Source organism: Netta rufina (assembly GCF_964035555.1).
Source record: "Netta rufina genome assembly, chromosome: 21".
NCBI lineage: Eukaryota > Metazoa > Chordata > Aves > Anseriformes > Anatidae > Netta > Netta rufina.
In genome coordinates this window covers 8,204,187-8,224,487 of record NC_140145.1, presented here as the reverse complement: position 1 = coordinate 8,224,487, position 20,301 = coordinate 8,204,187, and the positions used below count along the sequence as shown (strand labels likewise).

Below are 20,301 nucleotides of genomic sequence, written 5' to 3'. Positions count from 1 at the left end.
TAACCTACTTAAATCTGCAGGCTGCATCCTTTCTGCAGCAGAGCTCCCAAATGGGCACAAACGGCTTATTTTGTACACCAGCATTACTCGGCATCTGTTTATCCTGCAGTCTTCTGCAAGCATCTGTTCATTGGCTGACATGATGCTCTGCTCTTCTGCATTACCAACCTCATTTTCTGTCTTGAAACTTCACAGTTTATTAATTTGAAAGAGCACTTATATACAGCAGCAGACATTTTTCATACGCCTGGTATTACTGAGTGCTATTAGCAGCTGATGTTTCAACCCAGAAGCTATTGTATTTTCAGTGATAGCTCCAGTATGCTAATGATTTGTGATGTTTTCAGTGGGGGGAAAAAAACCTTTGTAAATACGGAGGATTTTATGCTTGTTACTCACAGCAAGAATGACCAGCCGTCTTTATTGTGAGTCACATCCCAAAAGCTTCATGTGAGTGATAGCCTTAAGAGATGTAACATACGTTCTGGAGAGTTTCTACGGAAGAAGGAGCTTCAGGAATAGTTCACAGGTGGGAAACTGAGTACATTTTGTTTCTCTGTGGAAGGCAACAAGAAGGGAAGGTGCCCAGATGCCAGGGATCTAGCCCTTGCACAGAAGTCCCACTGGAATTGTTCTACTCAGATTGAGCCACTCCTGTGGCTCAGGAGCCTGATATTAACTTCAGTCCTCCCTCCTCTAAGATTTACAGCGACATAATGTGAGAAACTCCTATTAACAACCCATCGTCATGTGTAGGAAAAAAATAAATGTCGCAATCTGAAAATTGCCAGTGTTTTTCTTTGATGAGCTCCATGTTCCTGTTCTAGACTCAGTATTTTCCTTTACTTCTGAGCCTGAAGGCTGTAGTACTTCCCCATTTCCATAACCAATCATATCTGTGCAAACTGAGGCAAGAAAAAAAAAAAGTGCAAAACTCTTATTTCGCTGTGCAGAGGAAGATGTGCTAAAAAAGTTCACAGGTGCCGCACAGCCTATTGCTCTAACAGTCTGTTCTCAGCAGGATGAAGACCACTGACTGTGCAGGAGCGGATTCAAGTCAAACAGTCCAGGAAGTCACTCCTAACTCTCATTTCTTGAGCTAGGAGTTCAATTCAACTTAGTTCAATTTAGAGAGTAAGAAATACAATACAAGCCTTCCAGCAACCTAGTGACATTTTTGGAGTCGCTACAAAGTTGAATGAAGGAACTCTTCATCCTTGGATGAAGCTATGGAGATTCTCCTACAGCTCTTTCTGTCTTCATTATGTAGAAGGCATTATTCAAAATGCTGTGTCAGCTCAGATCTTTATTGTGAGTACGTGTCTGCCTGCTACAAGTCCTCTCTATGCCTCCAAGTCTGACGTGCGCTGTCATTTTCTTGGCTCTCAGTCACAGATGCCAACAGTGTAAGAGCACAATGGTATTACAGAACTTTCTTCATCCCCATTCAACATTGCACATTTCAAAAGACGATTGTATGAGCGTATTTACTGCAGCCAGAAGTGTTTAAAGATTCAAAGGCATTGGACAACTAAAGCATCCAGCCTAGCACAACATTAAAAGCATGCTCAGGGGAGACAGTATGCAATTTTCTGACCTGTATTATTTCCATGCTGTCATTATTTTGAGGCATTGGATATTCTGCTCTTCGGTTTAAAGCCAGGAATGGCACTTGAAATTTTACCATCATAAACTTTCTCAACAGACTTTGCATTTTCATTATTCTGTCCATGTAAGCCACAAGGATATTTTTCTTCCCTAAATGCCCACTCTGCAGGGAATGGTTGTGAAACTCCATTATTTCCAGGAATTGCTGGCAATCTACTGCTGTCTGTTCTTCTCAGTATTGACTGTATTTTCCTTGTTCAGCTTTAAAAGCCAAACTTGGTTTGCAAAAATGTCTGGGCTTCTCAATGCCAGAAATGAATAAAGACTAGAACAGGACAGAATTAGATGTTTTTATTATGCTGAAAAGCCTTTCAATCACATTAAAGTCCATAAAAAAAAAAAACATTAATATAAAACTGGAAATTGATGCTCAGCCTTAAATCCTATTATTCAGAAATTTTTGTAGACTTTACAAATAGCCTTTCTAAGCTCCATCTTACCTGAGCCCTATGACCAGAACGAAGTACAACTTTTGAATTTATAAGCACTTGGATTTTGATTATTCAGTAAAGTCAAATTCATTTGCAGAGAGAGGCTGCCTGAGCTCTCCAACATGCATGATGTCTGCTACAATTTGGTCTTCAATAAGCAGAATTAAAGAACGTTCAAATCTTTTCTCAGCTACCCAGGAAGAGAATACTCTCCAAGGTATATGGTAAAGAAAGCTGCGAGATCTCAAAAAGATTCTGGATGGTTCAAATCTTTTATCAGTCATGATCTGAAAGTTATAACTGAAAATTCCCTATCTGTTATCTGTCACACTGTGATCTCAGCCACACACTGCAGTAGCTTCAAAGAATACAAGGGCTTTACTCCAAATTTACTTCAGCAGAACAAAAGATTGGAATCTGGCCCCGTCCAAACAAAAACCAGACAATGGTACACACTAGAAGAACAATTATCAGTGGATAGGGTCTAAAAACAATGAAGACCTCTGTGATTCTGAAGCGCTTCAGTAACTGAAAAGATTCCACCCCTATTGTTCTTTCTCTCCAAAATATGTTGGACTTCATTCTGTGCTCCTGAGGCACTCCTGACAGCTCTGAAAGTGAGTCTAAGAAACTCACAATATCTTGAGTTTCTGTGGCTAAATATTCTCTTGATTTCAATTTGGGAAAGTTATAATGTATGGAGAGATGTCTGAGGCCTGCTTTCTGGGAAGAGGAAATCAACCATACACAATGTCAACTGAGTTCATTCCTAAATGCAAACCACATTGGGCTGTCGAGCACGATAATAAAAACCTGCTGACCTAGTTTCCTGCAGAACAAAATCCTCTGTCTCCCTCCTCCCATTCCAAACCTAAATCTGATCTCCTTCTTTGGCAAAATAAATTAACCCTTTGGCTAGAAAGGAAAACTCTAATAATGAACTTTAACACACATACAGCATTTGACACTGTTAAAATAGTATATAAACAGTAACTGGTCCATCTCCACATCTGTGTAAAAAGGTAGGGTTATTAGAGGGTGAAAGTGAGACATACAACTTAAAATTTCTCTTCCTTCAAAAGGATTTTGTAGTGTGAAATGCCATGCTCTAAGCACTGCTTGGTAACCCTTCTACATTCTCTCTATGCAAAGATAAAACCTTCATTCATGATGTGGCAAAACAATAACGGCACAGCTGAGCCTTTTCAAAAGCTGCTCCATCAAACCATTCAAGAAAGGACTATTGTTCTTCCCAAATTTTGCACTGTCAACTTACAAGTCCATTCTGGTAGATGAGAGCTGACTGAATTTGCTTCAAGTGTTTGGTGAAAGCATTCACTTTTAATGGTTTCACTTCCTCAGTGATGCAATGCTTCATTTAAAGAGATGCCTGGGGGAACTTCAGAATGGACACAATGCAAAAATAACTGGGCATATCACAACATACTCAGCCAAGAAAATACAGATGGGAATTCTCTGGTAGGATGCTTCAAAAGGCAGCTCTGGATCACGCTGCCACAAAGCAGCGGTCAGCCAGAAGTGTTTGGGGAGCCTCAGACTCTAGAGTGCTGCGAACACCTTTACTACTTCACACTGAAATGGTCAACTGGAGCTTTCAATCACCTGTCAAATTGGCTTTTATTAAAGAAAGAACAGAGATAAAAATGCTATGCTCAACTGCTAAATAGCTTTACAAGCAGTCTTACAACGAGGTGGCAAAATGCAACCTGCAAGTGAAATTGCTAACAGAGCTCTCTCTTACTGCAGCCAGAGCTTTCATCATCATTATGAGCAAGGAAACCCTGCAGTAAGTACAGTTTCATCACGCCTTGTTCCTTTACGACATGAGATAGCTTCGCCAACATCCAAACAGCACATGACACCCCAGGACCTGAAACCCCTCCATCACCACATGCTCCATTGGCATCTGTTCCACAAAAGGCGCAGCAGCTGAGTTCCTGACGAGCTTCCAAACAGGAATCTCTGTAAGGCAAAGTCTGAGAGCCTCTGCTTTAGAAAACAAGAAGACAGCCTCATTTACTAGCATGCCGTTGAAGAAAAGACTGGAAAGTGCTAACTACCAGGCATGCTAGCAGTGACTTTCCACCTGTGAAGTTGCTGTCTCTCTCACTTTGTCAGGCTGCAGGGAAGCTCTTATGAGAACGGCTTGCAGAGCACAGCCAGCGCTTCACATGGTGCACTGCGTAGTTTGAAAGTACAGAACAGAGAACCTGGATTAAACAGCTCTGCAAAGGTTGTTGCAATTATGTCTGTTCTCTGGCTGCTGCATTTTCACAAGTAAACACCATACAAGTTTCTGCTCCAACTTTTAAAATGAGGAAGGCAAAATTCCGAGTTCTCATTGAGTCATTATTAACATCGGTCAGGGTTAGGAATGTGGTGATGGAAAAAGAGCATCTTTATTCATCATATCTGGTCCCTGAGGGTTATGAGTTGTATATGCTTATTTTATTGACACAAACAAGTTTTAATTTCTATTGTCTTGCAGAGGAAGAGCAGGCTGAATTCAATTCTGGCTCACACATCATCTGCAATCCTAGCCAAATCCCAGACACACAACTTTTATTACTGGGAGGATGTCAGAGGCAAAAGACACAGCTGGATATTCAGATCCCAGACTGAGTTTTGCTGTGTTGGCAGTTAGACAAACCAGCTTTTGATTTGTATGTAAACAGAGCCAATCTGAACTGGAAGGTCATTAAGAGAAACCATATTTTACACAACATCCATTGTACAATTGCCTTTCCAACTTTCGCCATACTAACATTTTTTTAAAGACGTCTTTGTCTTCTTTTGTTGACTGTTTCAGTGCCAATTTCTGGTCCTACTGAAGTCAATGGCCAACTCCTACTGATTTTGATGGGACCAGAAGGTGGCTCTCAGGAAAGAAAGAAACAAGTCCAAGTTTCTACCTTTCTACCACCTATGTAGAAGAATTGAGTTGATGTAGACCCAAAACAAATGTTGTATAAAAAACAGAATTTGTAAGTCTACACAAACAGAAGCATCCTCACAAAAATTCCACTGAGTCTTTACAGTGTCTGCTGTCCAAGCATCGTTCACTTTCATCTTGATTAAAGTCTTTTATTTTTCATAGGAATACCGATCTCGTTTTATTACCCAGAAGCAACATCCACAAATAAAATCTTTTTTTCTGTCCTGACTCTGTCTCTTTAAGTTAAAAAAAAAAAAACAAAAAACAAACAAACAAAAAAAAAAAAACAAACAAAACAAACAAACAAAAAAAAACAGAAAGGTCCCACTAAATGCCCTGAAATTTTTAAGCGGGGAGGGAGGGAGTAACTTCTCAGGAATTTCCTTTATGCCAAATCCTGTCCCTTAGGCCCCAGTATTGAGGATGCCCTTCTGCAGCACATCAACTCAACCCTTTGAGCCTGGCATAGGAGGGGATGCTTCCCACCCATCCCTCAGGCACTGTATGTACTACTTCCCAAGTTCTTTCACTAGCTGCCAGCGTAGGAGATGCCCTCTGACTTCAATGGGAATTTTGAAACTGAAGTGAAGAAACGAGGATTATATTGCTGGCATTCAGCAAGACAGCATAGCGTGGCCTCTAAAGTGGCCCAACAGCCTTCAACACTGCGCCTTGTAATTGGAAACATTCTGTGCTTAACCAGCCTAATAAAGGCCTCACTCCCAAGGCTCAGATATTGATTATTCCATATTTTTTCTAGGGACTGTCTGAACTAGCAAAGTTAGATGAAGGGTATGGGAATAAACCAACTGTTTTTAATGTCATAAAGCCCTTGGACATGCTGAAGCTTCTTGTCTACCAGGAACCAAGGCAATTCCAGGGAAGTTACTGCAATTACCTCCAATTAAAGTGTAAACACACACACACTAGCTGTAAGTGCTACTTAGTACACCCAGGGTACTGGCCTTTAGGAAAAACAGGAATTGAGGGAATTGCCCTTCACTAGACTGAATCCCAAAGGGGAGGTTTGACCAAGAGAGACTGAAAATCCCCTTCCTCTGTTTTCCTGCACAGTAACTACCTGTCAGGCAGAAAATGCACATCCATTGCAAATGCAACTGAACGTTTCCAAACCATGTCATAGCCTCAGATCTCACAGCCCTGTTTTAACTGAGGCACTCAGCATTTTGTACTTTAGCTACAATTAAATTAAGATTATAAGAACACAGAAAGAAACCACACAATTCTTGTGAACAAGGCGTTAACGCCCAGTCCATTATTGTAAGAAGGCTTTTAAGAGTGTTCCCAGTATAAATCGGAATACATTTTCCCTGAGTAAGCTGGGTGGAATGCAGAGATTCAAAAGCTTAAATTGAATCCGTGCTAGAATTTTTTGCTTGTTCCTCCCTTTGATTAACTTACTGTGACTACTTGGTGTAACTGCTACTCTTTAAGGAAAAAAGTTAACCATTTTATCTTCTCTGATAAAAGACTCCAGCTGCCTATAAATGCCAGCAAGGCATTTGCAGCTATAGGTTAAAATGAGCGACTAGCAGAGATGCTGCTGGGCATCGCAATATGGATTATCAAAGCAGCGAACCTTCCAGGGGCAGGGAGGAAACGCCTGTCATTCTGCATTAGTCCCCCAGAGTGTCTGTTATCAAAACATGCTGCATTGTTCCACTGGCAAAATAATTAGGTTGTTATACTTTGTTATGCTTAAAAGGCAACACTTGGGCATAACTGTTAAAAAATAATAATCTTATGGCTGTATCATTCTAAATTGGTAGTTTACTAGCATCATAAAGAAATTCTACTCCAAATATTTTAATCTGAAAACCTTATAGTTTATACTGGAAACCAGAAAACCCAAAGACACTTCTTTCTGCATGGACACGAGTAGTCTAGTCACAAAACTGCTCCAGTCAGCACATCTGTGCTAGCAGGAGACATCAGCTTAGGATGTGAACCACCAGCAAATGCAGAATGGGTCACTGACGTTATCTGTGCTCCAAAGAAGATGCCTGTCTTTAACATCTGTGGAGCACTTCTAAAAGCCATGAATGAGAGAATAGTAAAAGGCATTTCTGAAAGTAGAAAACAGGTGAGAATAAAAAAATGATTTCTAGTGGATTGTCCCGTCCTAGCGCATTTCCCTGTCTTCAGCCCTAGTCAGTTCTGCCAGGCTTCTGAAACACTGTCATTATACACAGCCTAATTTATTTTATTTTCTTACTATCAATGTACCAGTTCTGATGGTTTTTGAGTCAAATCCAACTTGCATCAGCTTAGTGGGATGGCTGGGATCCCTATTCTCATATTTCATGTTTTTGGGTAAGTACTGAAGTTTTTATTCTGCTAAAATAATCTTCAGCATTAAAAGTATGAATCTCAATAGTTTTTGATCTCAATGTATTTTGATTAGATTTCTGTAGAGACACATTGTACCTAATCAGTACTTCTTCACTTCCCCCAGCATTTATTCAGAGTCCTTGGAGAGGGACTATTGCTCACTGCTCTACAGAGGTAATCTGGGGGACACGTCCCTTTAGCACTGAAAAGATCATTTCCCCTTTCACCACAAACCCTTCCCCCTTTTTGTACAGCACGAAAGTTAGTTATGCTAGAACGCTGAGAAAGGACCTGATTCACAGAAGCCTCCGGGAAGCAAAAAGGGCAAATTTCCTTAGTGAGGAAAATGGCTTTCTTACATCAAAATAGCTAAACCTACTTACTGCAATACAAGCTTTTGTTTCAGAAAGCAGCTTTCCTAGAGGGCAGACAGAAGAATTTCCAGAATTCAATTCCAGAATTTCAACCCCCAGAAGAATTTTCTCTTAAATTATTGCATAGAGCAATGGTTACAATAGCAGAAGCCTGAAAGCAGATTTTGATATAAGCCTTTGCATAAAGTGCCATAAAGATGCATAAAGATGACCTAAAATATCAGTAAATAGCATTTGTATTCAGGATGATTCTGGGTATGTTTGATTCAGAAAATGCAGATTGATTTCACTGTAATACACACTGAACGTGTAACCAGTTTTCATCTAAGATTTTCTGTTCCCCCTGACATCATTCTTAATTACAGAAATCTCTGCAAAAAAAATGAAGAACCTTACAGCGTGGCTGAGATAGATAAGACCAAGGGAATCCCGTCACTCACTAATGAAATATGCAGCTCTACTAGAAAAATCGCACTGTAGCAATTGTAATCAGCACATAACTCAGTGCTTTAGAATTAGCAATAAAATAAAATGTCAAAGTATAATACCAGCAGGAACATAGGAAGACAAAGTGCAACTAATTACCACAATTACTGTAGCAGAATAAAAGCTATTAAACACTAGTCCCAAAGCACAACATACAAGAACAGGGAAAGAAGAAACATCAGGGAATAATATAAACTTTCTGATTAGAAACACGTAAGTAAAATAAATAAATTTAAAAGAAAAATCTCAGATACATTCAGCAAGATGACAGAGGTCTGCAAATGAGTGAGTCAGAAACTGGTATGAAATCACTGATTGTTTCCCCACCAGACTTAGAGGCCACGATTTTGTTGTTGAACTTCTCCTGGTGCCCTCAGTTTTCAGGCAAGCTTTCGTAATTGCAGTACGTACTCTCACTATACAGCTTACATATTCAGCTCTCATGCACTCAGCATGTTGCATTCAAATCCATAAAACCATGAAAGAACATCCTAAGTACAGCAAAACCAAACTGGATCGATTGGACGTACTCCTTAACTGTCTATATTCATGTTTTTGAATTTTAATCCAAATTATATATTTCATTCTCCAAAGGGTCCAACTGTTTTTATATCTTTTTTATTGTCACAGTCAGATACATACATTATTTATTTAAGGATATGTTTTTCCCATGACCTTACAGACACTTCTCTGACATGGGGAGCTTGGGGAAGGAAGTTTGTTGCAAGTTAAACATGAGGAAGTACAGTATTAGCCTGTTTACCTTGCATGGAAAAAAAAAAAAAAAAAAAAAAAAAAAGACCACCAACAAAGAATAATTATATTAAAAAATAATAAAAAATAGTTTCTTTGCTGTCTCATAAAAACTTGCAGTTAGCCTGTGAATCTGCATGGGAAAATGTCCTCCTTCCAGAGCATTGTCTAACTAGAGCCCTTTTGGACTTAAGTGAAATAATAATAATAAAAAGTGTATGCAATGCAATTTCCATGGAAACTCAGAAATAGATCTAACATTACTTGCAGTAAGTCTTTGTGCCGTGAGTGGAAAATTTTCTAGTTTACACAAATCCCAGCTATTATTTTCTTTGCAGTGCAAACACAGGCCAAATATTTTCTGTCATATTAAAGATACAAATGTTCAGTTTTACTTTCTGTCCGGTACAAATGTGCACAGAAGGTACAGAAGCTGCAGCAAAATTTCTGATACTTATCTTTCCATTAACCCAAAACAGATATTAGGAAAAAAAAAAAAAAAAAAAAAAAAAAAAAAGAATAATTTTGGCTTTCTTTTCACTTGTTCTTTTCAGAAAGTGAAAACAACTTATAAAACAACTCCTGTTTACATGCAACATTACAGACTGGAAGACAGCCAGAGCATTGGCAGATGTGCCCAGCATTAATGGGAGCTTAACTAACTCTTCATATTAGATCAATTAGATGCTAATGTTTTCCATACAGCAGGAGAGAGAGCTTGCTAGCTCAGGAGCATCTATTCAGATTAATTACCTACAGATATGTATCAAAATTGTTGTATTTCACGAATTTTAACAGCTCATGAAAAGCTAATGCTATAAAATTACTCCTGATAGGCCACCTTTCGACGCTGCCAGCCCCAGTGCTGCCATCACTGAACTAATATCTATCATATAGATGATGTTTGTGCTCACAGTACTTTTGCTATCTTTGGAGAACCTACAGCTTTACCGAAATAACAGGTATTATATGCAAGTCCAGTAGTTGACATACACTTAGGGCTGTCAAATAACCAATTCTTCCTTTATGTTGTTATTGTACTAAGTACAGACACAGAATCAGTGACCGTGAGTTTACTGGACTTGCAGAGGTACTTGGTAGTTTGCATGCACAGAAAACAAATGTACTAGGAGATTATAGCAAAGAGTGCATTAAAGGCAGGTTTGTTTCTGTTTTCAGAGTTGGCATTTTCATGGCAAGGCAAAAACTTTCTCAGTAGTATTTTGCAAAGGTCTTGGAAAACTGTAAGTACTACTGACTGGGCTAAATGATAATGGATTTCTGTGTTCTATTACTTCTCCTTACACTCTGTTATCTGTGAGCCTACCCTAGAAAAGAAATGAATTTAGAAAGGCAGTCTGACCTGTGAACCATGTAACTGATAACATTAAAATTTAGCAGTCGGTGGGTGTGGGCTAAAAAAGAGGTATGTCTTTGATTAGCAAGACTTTGTTAGGATGAATCAAGATTTACTTGTGAACAAGAGCTTACAAAGAAATCCAGTTTCAAAATCCCATATTAGTATCCTTGTTAGGAAGGTAAAAGCAAGACACATACTGTCATACTGGATCTAGAAGGTCTAAATTGCGTTTTGACTCACAGATCAAAACCCTTTGTAATAGACAATTGACTTGAGCAGGGGATTATGCATAACTGCTCTTTGTGACTGTTTAGGGGAAAAAAAAAAAAAAAAAAAAAGCTTGCTTAGATTACAGTAATTCAAACTGTAGTTCTCAAAGTCCTTAAAATTCCATTTACCAAAGACAGCATTTTCAGGATGTGAGCAGAGGAAGCTGCCCATTGAGACATTAAAGGAAGGGCATGATATCTAAGGCACTGAACATCACCTGCAAAATGCTGAGTAGTGGAAATCAACAAAGAGACCTCAGTCAAACTGGAACATGTCCAGCCTCTCCTTGGGTTGGATTTTAACAAAATGTTCAAAGGAACTTTCTTGATGCAACCATATAATCTCAATTATAATTGTTCATGTAATTGTTCATCAAGTCGTGTGATTTTTTTTTTTCCTCCAATCTCATCTGCTCTGGCTTTCTCAACTAGAAGCAAACTCCCTACGAAACAGACTTTCAAGTCCAAAACCATTGCAATGACTTGTGACCTAATAACTGGGTTTGGAGACTAGAGCATCTTCATTTCACTGTGTTCTCAAGACCAGGCAGAACAACAACCACAAAAGCATGCGGGAGTGCCACATCAAAGAACAGCACCCAAATCAGCCCTTATGTAAACATTTTTATCCTCACTTTGTTACTGAAGCATTCTTTCCTGCATATTCTAAAGTAAAAGAAAGGAAGACAAAGCATCTGTGTGTTTTAACGTAACTGAGGACTTGCTTTTTACTTGTGGAAGCTCTCTTCTTGCTAAGCTGAACCTTGCCTTTGCCCCACATCTCACAGTAAGATCACTTACTCAGACTTGTTCTTCTAAAGATGGAAGGAGTTCTGCTCTGTTCAACAAATACTCATGTCCTTCACGCAGATCATTTGCTCCTGTATTACCAGAGCAATTTAAACTTTAAACCACAGCTGGCAGCAAAGTCTAAAACATGCCGAAAGAACAACAGAACTTTTGGCAAAACTTAGCTGTCCCTTTTTTGTTTGCGGTGCAGTCAAATGCTTTTTAAATTGGATCCTTCTGCAACCACAGAAATGTCCAGCACTGGAGCTGGCTACTATTTTAGACATATGGTATCAGATTTGCCAGTTGATTTAGTCTTTGTATTTGTAATAGAATTATCATTCTAATAAGAATTATTTAATTCTCATATTTTAGCTATATTCACTTCACTGGAGATCTGCAGAACTGTAGCAGTTTTTGTGAAAATCAAGTCAGTACCGTGCCACTATAAGATAAAGCCATCAATCTCTCATTTTTATAGCCACAAGAAGGTCCATTCTTGCAACACATAAAATGATCAAAATGTGCCAAAGGCACAGAGTTTACGCTGCCATTTCTATCATTAACAAAGTGACTTTTCTCTTACATGAGTTTCAAACCTCACTCCCTTGCTACTCTTCCCTCATCCAGCAATAGAAATAATTGTGGCAGTCCACAAATTAATTCTGTACAGAGCAAGTCCTAGTTCTGAGCTGGGTTGCTCCAACTATTAAGCCTACTGTGGGAATGGTAACTGAAAGTGGGCTGTAAAACTTTTCTCCTGCAAAATCAGTTCTTCATTTGGTGTAGTTTTGGAGCCATGGTAATTACATGCCAGCTCAGGAGACATCTCTGCAAGCGTGGTGTCTGAGCTGTACTATTCACAAGTAGGAAGAGCCCAGTGCTCTAAACTAAAATAGTCCAAAACAGGCTGTCTGCATGTCAATCTGCTCATCTGCAATAACTGTGTGCTACGTGGTCAAGTACGTCCTTTTTACGTTCCTGGATATGCCCTCTACAACAAAAGGACTTTTCTACAGGAGATTCATGTGGGCCTCCATTATTTAGGGTTGAAATGTGGGTACAGTTTGCGATTATATTTGTGCAGATTTTACTTGTCTTTAAGTGAGGGAACAAATACAGTAACTACATTAAATACACACTGAAGAATCAGTGCAAAGTAGTTGTCTGATAGAGACTGAACTAGTCCTGACCTAGGAATCCTGGCTATACTTGAGAGAGTCATTGTTTAAGGCAAAGGACTGCTTAATAAAGCTTTGGTCTTTAACACAGATTGCATCACAGATTGACTGACTGAAGCTTTCTCTTTACAAGTTCACACACAACTCAAAATGTCATGTTGATTTTATACCTGCCTGGCCAAGTGAGATTACAGAGCAAGTCAATCACCTTGCCTTTCAGACAGATTTCCCCTTTTACATCTTGAAAATTCTACTCACTCACTTGTAGATTATGCAAAGAAAGAGGAAGCAGCATGACTCAGCTCCACACTACAATGGCTGGAGCAGATCCAGACCTAGCAATCCTTTGGGCTTTCCTTACCAAAATACAAGTCTGCAGCTTGGATAATGTAAAGCATGCAGTGTTTGCATAAGAAATGTTAGATGGCAGCATGCCAGCTACAGTCCTTAAGCATTGTGCTAGTTCTTTTCATTTACAGAACATTATCTTCTGCAGAGTTAGGATGAGAACAAAATAAAAACACAAAGGGGTCTAATCTTAAAGAGTGCCTATGTAAAACAAAATGCTGAAGAGGAACAGCCTTCTGAACCATATTCCCTAGACATCAATTTCTGTGGAAATCTTGTGGTAGATAACATTAATTTAGCAAGTTTCACATCATGCCATACTGGTGAATATTTCTGTATATTGTGTAAATTAGAGAAGGGGGAGCAGAGGTATAGAAAGCTACAGACTTTAAGAAAAACAGGAGCTTTGAGTAAGTTTAAAGAACCTTGAGTCCCAGTGCTTTGTCTAAACCACTGGAAAATACAGCTACTTCAAAAACTCAGTGTTATCTCAAAATCATTCCTGATCTTCTACCATTTTGCTAACACCTGATCCACAGCTGTTTTTTCATTAAGCGTGTCCACAATATGAGCTATTGCAGAGCATATAACGCACTGTAAACACACTTAAATGCTCCGTATAAACAAGCTCTGAGCAAAATTCAGCAAGAACTTCAGTTGACTCCATGAATACACAACAAAGTTAGATGATTTGATGGTTATCTCACAGCAATCTAACATCTGAGATAAAGGCCTCAAACCTAAACTGCTTTTTCAGAACACTATTTTACATCCTAGTCCCATGTCCAAAAGCTCTGGGAAATGGCATTCATCTGTCTTTTCAAGCACTGCATCCGCTGGTAGAAATTACGTATCGGTCACTGCTTTCACAGATGTGCATCAAAGTAGCAAAAAAGTACTAAGGAGGCATGATCCGAGCTATTTCTCTCGTATTACTTGCAAAAAGCAGCCCAGTGGACTGCGTACGTTGGAGGATGATTGAGCAGTATCGGGAAACTTGCATCACATACTAACCAACCTCATGTTGCATTAGAGGATGAAAGGCCAGTAGGCTGCTGGGCGCTGTGGAAATTTCAAAAGATAGTTCATTTAGCAAACTTTATGCTTAGCAAAGCTTAGCTTCTCCTTATCCCCCCAGAAAAGTTCTGGGCATTGTCATATGATTGCACTACAAAACATGAAGTTATCCAAAGCCAGTTCATGAGAAGTGAGCGGAAACATCTCTTTTCATTCCAAAGGAAAAACAACTCCTATGCTGTTTTCCTAAGTGAGCTGAAAACTTGGAGAGAAACCTAAAGCTAAAAAAAGCAAAGAACTCAAGAGGATTTGTATTCTGGACTGTGGTTTCTGTTGCCTTAGCTCAAGGGAAAATATGTTCATGGGAAAAAGGCCTGCCAGGAGCCAGATTTTTTTCAACTCTGACTTTTTTAGTTGGCATGGCTTTAAATCAGTCTGTTTCTATTAAAGATACTTCTTCATAACCAAAAATGTTCGTTATGGATTTTATGATAGCTGTTTACAATTGAAACAACCAGTTGTGTCTCCCCAAAACACACACACACGGAAGTTACTGCTGTCTGAGTAACTTCTTTGACTGGACAGGACTACTTCTGAAAAAGTGCTCTGTTAGAGTGGTGGCTATCAAAAATACACAGGGCACTGTATTGTTTTACAGTCAGCATGACAGCAGATCTGTTTATACTGTTATCTTATCATGGAACTCAGACTTAAGCATAAGCTATCTGTAACTACATTATAATCACGTGAGAGGATAAGTGCAACCTAATGATAGTGCCAATCCTCTGAACAGTTTTATTTTCAGCCACTGGCAATTCAGAGAAGACTTCTCTGTAAGCGTCTTTGATAACAATGTGAAAACTGTAACACAATGTGATCATGCTGCCCAAACAGACCTTGCCAGACCCCTACAACTATGGCTATCATTAATCAAAGTGCTGTATCAACACAGTTTACCCAAAGGACACCAATCCCCATTATACACTTTAATTGTCTTCTCTATTAATTAGATTTCCTGAAGTTAAGAGTTAACAAAAACTTATTATACGGTCTTTTTTTTTTTTTTTTTTTTGAGATTCCTCAGAACTTTATAGAATGATACAGTAAGCTTTCATGGAACATTAAAGCGAACTTCACCCCTTATTTAAAAACTGCAACTAATGCTATAAATGAAAATTGCTTACCTGTGATCAACAACTGTTACATTGGAAGCAGGAATTCCCAGAAGAGAACAACTCTGTTCCAGTTCTTTCTTACGAATCTCTCCTTGATTGTAGTAGTTTCCTGAAAATAACAAACAGCAACATCGTCTAGTTTAGTTTAGGTCACCTCAAAGCAATAAGTATGAGCATCACATTAAAAAAAGGGCATCATTTCAGGAACGGCATCATTGCGGAGGAGAAACTCCATAAATTTTCCTAAGTAACACCCATCTCAATTCAGGCAAAAATGCTGAGGCAATCTTCTGCCAACCTTTACCACATGAGCTTGTTTGGCAAAGGCATCAGAAACTGCCATGTCTAATCAGATCAGTTGTCCAAGGAGCCCAGTATCTTCCTTCTGGTAGTGGCCAAAGTCATGCTCCTGCTAAAGACATGGGAGATCTTCCAAAAAACAACTCTGGAATAATTTGCTTCCAACCACCTGTTTGATTAGTGGTATTTTATTCCTTGAAACATCAAAACTTCTAGTTCTTCAGTTTTATTTTAATTGGGGCTTTCTGTTTTATTTTTGTACATGCCTAATCCTCTTCTGAGCATTGTTAATTTTTTAGCAATATTTAATAGCTCTTTTGATGAATTCCAAACACTAACTATACTTTGTGACAAAACAAGGAATCTTCTGACGGAATATACATGGACTAACTGTTCACACATTATTTGAACTCAAGTCACCAGTATAGTACAAAAGAATTGAGCAAGATCTTTTCATAAACACGGGAGAAACGTCCTTTCTAGTGAGGTGACTGAAAGTTGTTATCATTGGCAAATTTCCAGGTTGTCTCTGTGAAAGAGGTTATTGGGCCTTAGTCCACTTTAAAGACACGTAAATTCATAACAAATCAGTAATAATTAACCTTCTCAGAAAGGGCCAAAGAGTCACTCCTCCTTCACCATTGGAAATGGTGCCATGAACTCCCTCCTGTACTCTTAACAGCACAGGCCTGTAGAGCCAAGTTGAACAGCAAGTCCGAAGTCCTTGAAAAAGAACTGTCCCAAGGTATATTCTTTAAGTGACTAAAGTTTATAGTATATCCTGGACCACTTCTAATAAACACATGTTGTCATGTAACACTAAGACACCACAACAGAAGATGGTGATGAAATTAAAAGGATTTTAGGAAAGGAATTCCATCATAAAATTCTGTTTTGAGACAAAGATTTTTCAGAAACCTGCATCATTCGCAGAGGAAATTCTGGCAGAAACTACAATCGCAAAGAACTTATAGAATCAAAAAAAAAAAGACAGTAAACTTAATTGAGATAAAGCATTTTGGAAAAGTTACAACATAATAAATATCCTTAGACCAACAACTAGTAGGGAAACACTTAAAACACAGCCTCCTTTTTCTCTGAATTCTCCTCTTCCCATCCTGCCCTCACATCACCTTCCTTTTTCTTTGTAGCAGCCATGCAAAGTCCATGCCAGAGCTGCAAAGGCCCCTTCCAGAATGTTACCCCGTGCAAACCAATACTTAGAAACCAATTCTAACTTTGAAGTAAAAAAAAAAAAAAAAAGAAATATACAGCAGAGTATTAATGTATGATTCAAGTCTGTAGTCAGCTGTCTTGAATTACACTAGAACCTTTTTTTTTTTTTTATTGTTGTGGGCATGAGTCATCTACATCTAGCATTTCTCTATAGCAGTGTTGCAGTCTGAGCACTTACTAGCAAGCTTTGTATAATATGCAAAGAGGTGAAAAATAACCAGAAAAACAAACAAACAAACAAAAACTCTTCTTGCAGACTATGAGTGAATGATTTTAGGAAACTATTACAATGATTATCTGTGGGTTTGCTGAAAAACACATCAGCTTGGTCTGCAGCATGCAGCTTGGATCACAAGTTCCAGCTGAGCAGAGTTAAATTAAGTGTGCACCTTTCCTGGATGAATTATGAGTACTACAGGGCTTATTTTAGACTGATTTATTTCATGGACTTTCATGATACTAGTGTTTTAAGATAACATATCTTATGCTGCAATATAGCGTAGTAACAGACTGCACGGGATATTTTACCCAAATGGTACCACTGTTATCAAAATACCTAACTTTTCCTGAACTCAAAGGTACAGATCCATGTTGCTAACAAGAAAAAATGGGCAGCTGTTGAGAGCAAAAACAGCTGAATAGCTGATGCTGCTGGACCTCGTCCATGGAGCACTCACAATAGAGAGTCAGCTACTACAGAGAGCAAAGCACATTTATACGGAGTTATTAGTTCAATCAAAGATTACTTAGTGTGGAAAAGACTGTTTTCTTTCACAGGGCTGTAACTCTGATTCATTTCTAAGGCATTTTGATTGATATCTGAGAACTACATTACAACGGATCCTAAGTAATGATTGTGTTTCAGTGTCACAATTTACGGAGTCTTTGATCAACTCGCTTGTCATCATCAATCATACAAACAATGACAGGATGAACCATCTGAATCACCCCAAAGACTATTAAGAGGCACAAGAAAAACTGTTAGCTCAGTGAATGCATTTTCCTATATGGGCTGCTAGTTCCATTACGAAGGTATGCAAGACATGCAATAGAAGACAGTGTCAAACATACTTAATGTTTCATGTCACTGAATTGGGAGTGCTGTAAAGAACAATAAAAAAGAGAATGTGAATAAAATAAGCAGAAGCACAATAGTTATTTGGAAAGTTTTCTAATTGCAGCAACGTTTTAGTCCTGAAAACTGCAATAGCAAGGTTGCACGTCAATAATCTCTTCGTTGCTCTGAAAAAGTCAAACAGGATCCATGGAGTTTTGTACCTCAGCAAAGACAACTGAAAGCTTGCTCTGCTCTGCACTAAATCTTCAATAGGAGGGATACAGTAAAGTCACTACACCATCAGAGTTCATCAATAGCTTAATCTTGGTCTTCTCACCGCGATAGTCTGTTACGACAGAAAGGTATGAGAACAAAGAACAAAAGTTGGCAGTGAACAAACTGGAGCTTTCCAAACTACAGAGGTCCCTTTTCCCAAATACAAGTTGCTGTCACTGCGGGATGGAAATGTTTGTAGCCTAAGATACACAACAAACATAAAATATCTTTAGCTTTCACCACAGACTTATGAATTCTAGTACGGCAGTATGTGTCTGAAAGATCATTTAAGATGAGGTTGCTTCCTATACCCGAAAAACTGAACAAGGTAATCATAATGAAATGCAGAACAGTAGCGTTGCATCAGGCACAAATGCACAACCTTGAATTCATCAGAAGAATAACTTAATAAGTATCAGTTGTGCATTAAAAAAAAAAAAAAGTAATCTTGGGTTTTAGTAGATTATGAGAACAAAAGACAACAGCGTCAAGCGCTGTGGAAGTCCCTTGTGATATTTGTCCTCTGAGAATCCTTCCATTCGATTCAGCCCCAGACAAGCCTCAGCAAGACCAACGATTCGACTCTTCAGTTACTGTGCTTCAAAAATAGACGTGAGACGACTGGAAGAGAGTCCAAAGGAGAGCAATGAGAATGACCAGAAGTTTAGAAAACATGATTTATGAGGAAGATTGAAAGGAATTGTGTTGTTTAGTCTAGAGAAGATAAGACAGGAGAGGCAGATAACAGCCTTAAAAAAATGTCAAAAGCTGCTATGGAGGGATACTCTGATTTCCATCTTCACGGTAGATCAAACAAATAAGCAAGCTTAAATCATTCCAAAGATTCAGGAGAAAAGCGATTTGAAGAAAAGCTAATGTAGCACTGAAACAGACCACACGGGCTGAAAAACCTCCCTGGAGGTCCTGGAGAACATTCATCTCCAGGAAATGAGGACACCACTGAGGCTGCCTTTGAGCCAGCGGATGGACAGCATGACCTCTTTGGGGCTGTTCTTCTATGATTAGACTGACACGCAACTGGTATCTTTAGATGTGTTACTGGGAATGTATTGTTACGGTGCATTAAAACCTGATCATCTAAAGCAAGTCCTCTACAAGATGACAAAATCACAAGATGCAAAGAGTAAAACAATGCATTTCTAAAAACTAATGATATTTCCATGCAATTTGAAAGTGTGTCAGTGCTGCAGCATAAGATTTGATTGTGGAACCATAGTGGTTTGGATACACAAGGGGATTTTAACACTTCTCAAGCTACTAAAACCCTACAGGAAGCTGCATTTTGGCCGCAGACACATATGCATGGTCACATCATGGGGTGGCTGGATATGACGATGTGCCACAGCCCAGAATAGTGCCCAAACCCCGAGACGAGAGGCACGGCAGGGCCTTTGCTGCACAGTTCTTCCCCAGGGAGGCCGGGAGGGTCGGCACGGCAATGACGTCACGCGGGGGCACCACGCTGACGTCACAGCCCTTACAGCCCCGCGCTGACGTCACGGCCGGGCCGCCACCCAAAAGGGGAAGGTGGAGGGGGGGCAGCCGGCTGTCCCCGCCGCGTCCCCCCGTCCCCTCACCTGCGGAGCAGCACAGCACCGCGGGGCGGCCGCCGGCCCTGCCCAAGGCGAGCAGCGTGGGGGCGAAGAACATGGCCTCGTCATCGGGGTGCGCCGTCAGCACCAAGGCGCGGGCAACAGCGGCTTCCCCCGCCGCGCTTCCCCTCGGGGCGGCCGCGAAACGGCGGCGCAGGCGACGCGTGACCCCGAGCAGCACCAGGACCGGCACCAGGACCAGCCCCAGCAGTCCCAGAAACAGCCCCCAGCCCCACCGCCCCGCTGCCATAGCGACCGGCGCCTCACGCTGCTCCCCCGCCGGACCCGCAAGGGCCCGCACGAAGGTTCCGCGGCACCAGAGGTCCCCCCGCCTCCTCCTCTTCCTCCTCCTCCCCGCCCATCTCTGTCCCGCCTCCGGGCGGGGCCGCGCACCGGCTGCTCAGCTCCAGGGCTGGCCAGGGGAAGGGGAGCTCACGGGGCACCCCTCCTCGGTCCAGCTGGGGAGCGGGACCCCTCAGGAGGGGTTATAATAGGGGCCAAGCCCGTTAGTGCGGGAAGCCAGGGAGAATAGGGCCAGCCAGCCCTGCACGCACCACCTGACCCTACTTAAACGTTAACGAGTAATGAGCAGCAGTGACAAACTCAGGCTGTGCGGTGTGTACCTTCTGTCCCTGTACTGTGTGGCTGCGGAAGACGCGC

At 40.3% G+C, this 20,301-nt stretch overlaps 1 protein-coding gene across 1 annotated transcript in view; it reads right to left on the bottom strand.

Annotated features, from left to right (window-relative positions):
• PIGL (phosphatidylinositol glycan anchor biosynthesis class L) overlaps nt 1-19,891 on the bottom strand; it is a gene marked incomplete at its 5' end in the record, with an annotated part of 59,662 nt that extends 39,771 nt beyond the window's left edge. Inside the window, 2 exons of the mRNA XM_084299951.1 lie at nt 15,169-15,268; nt 19,627-19,891. Coding sequence (XP_084156077.1) covers nt 15,169-15,268; nt 19,627-19,891 — 365 coding nt within the window. The remainder of the gene's footprint in view (nt 1-15,168; nt 15,269-19,626) is intronic.
• Between the last annotated feature and the right edge of the window lie 410 nt (nt 19,892-20,301).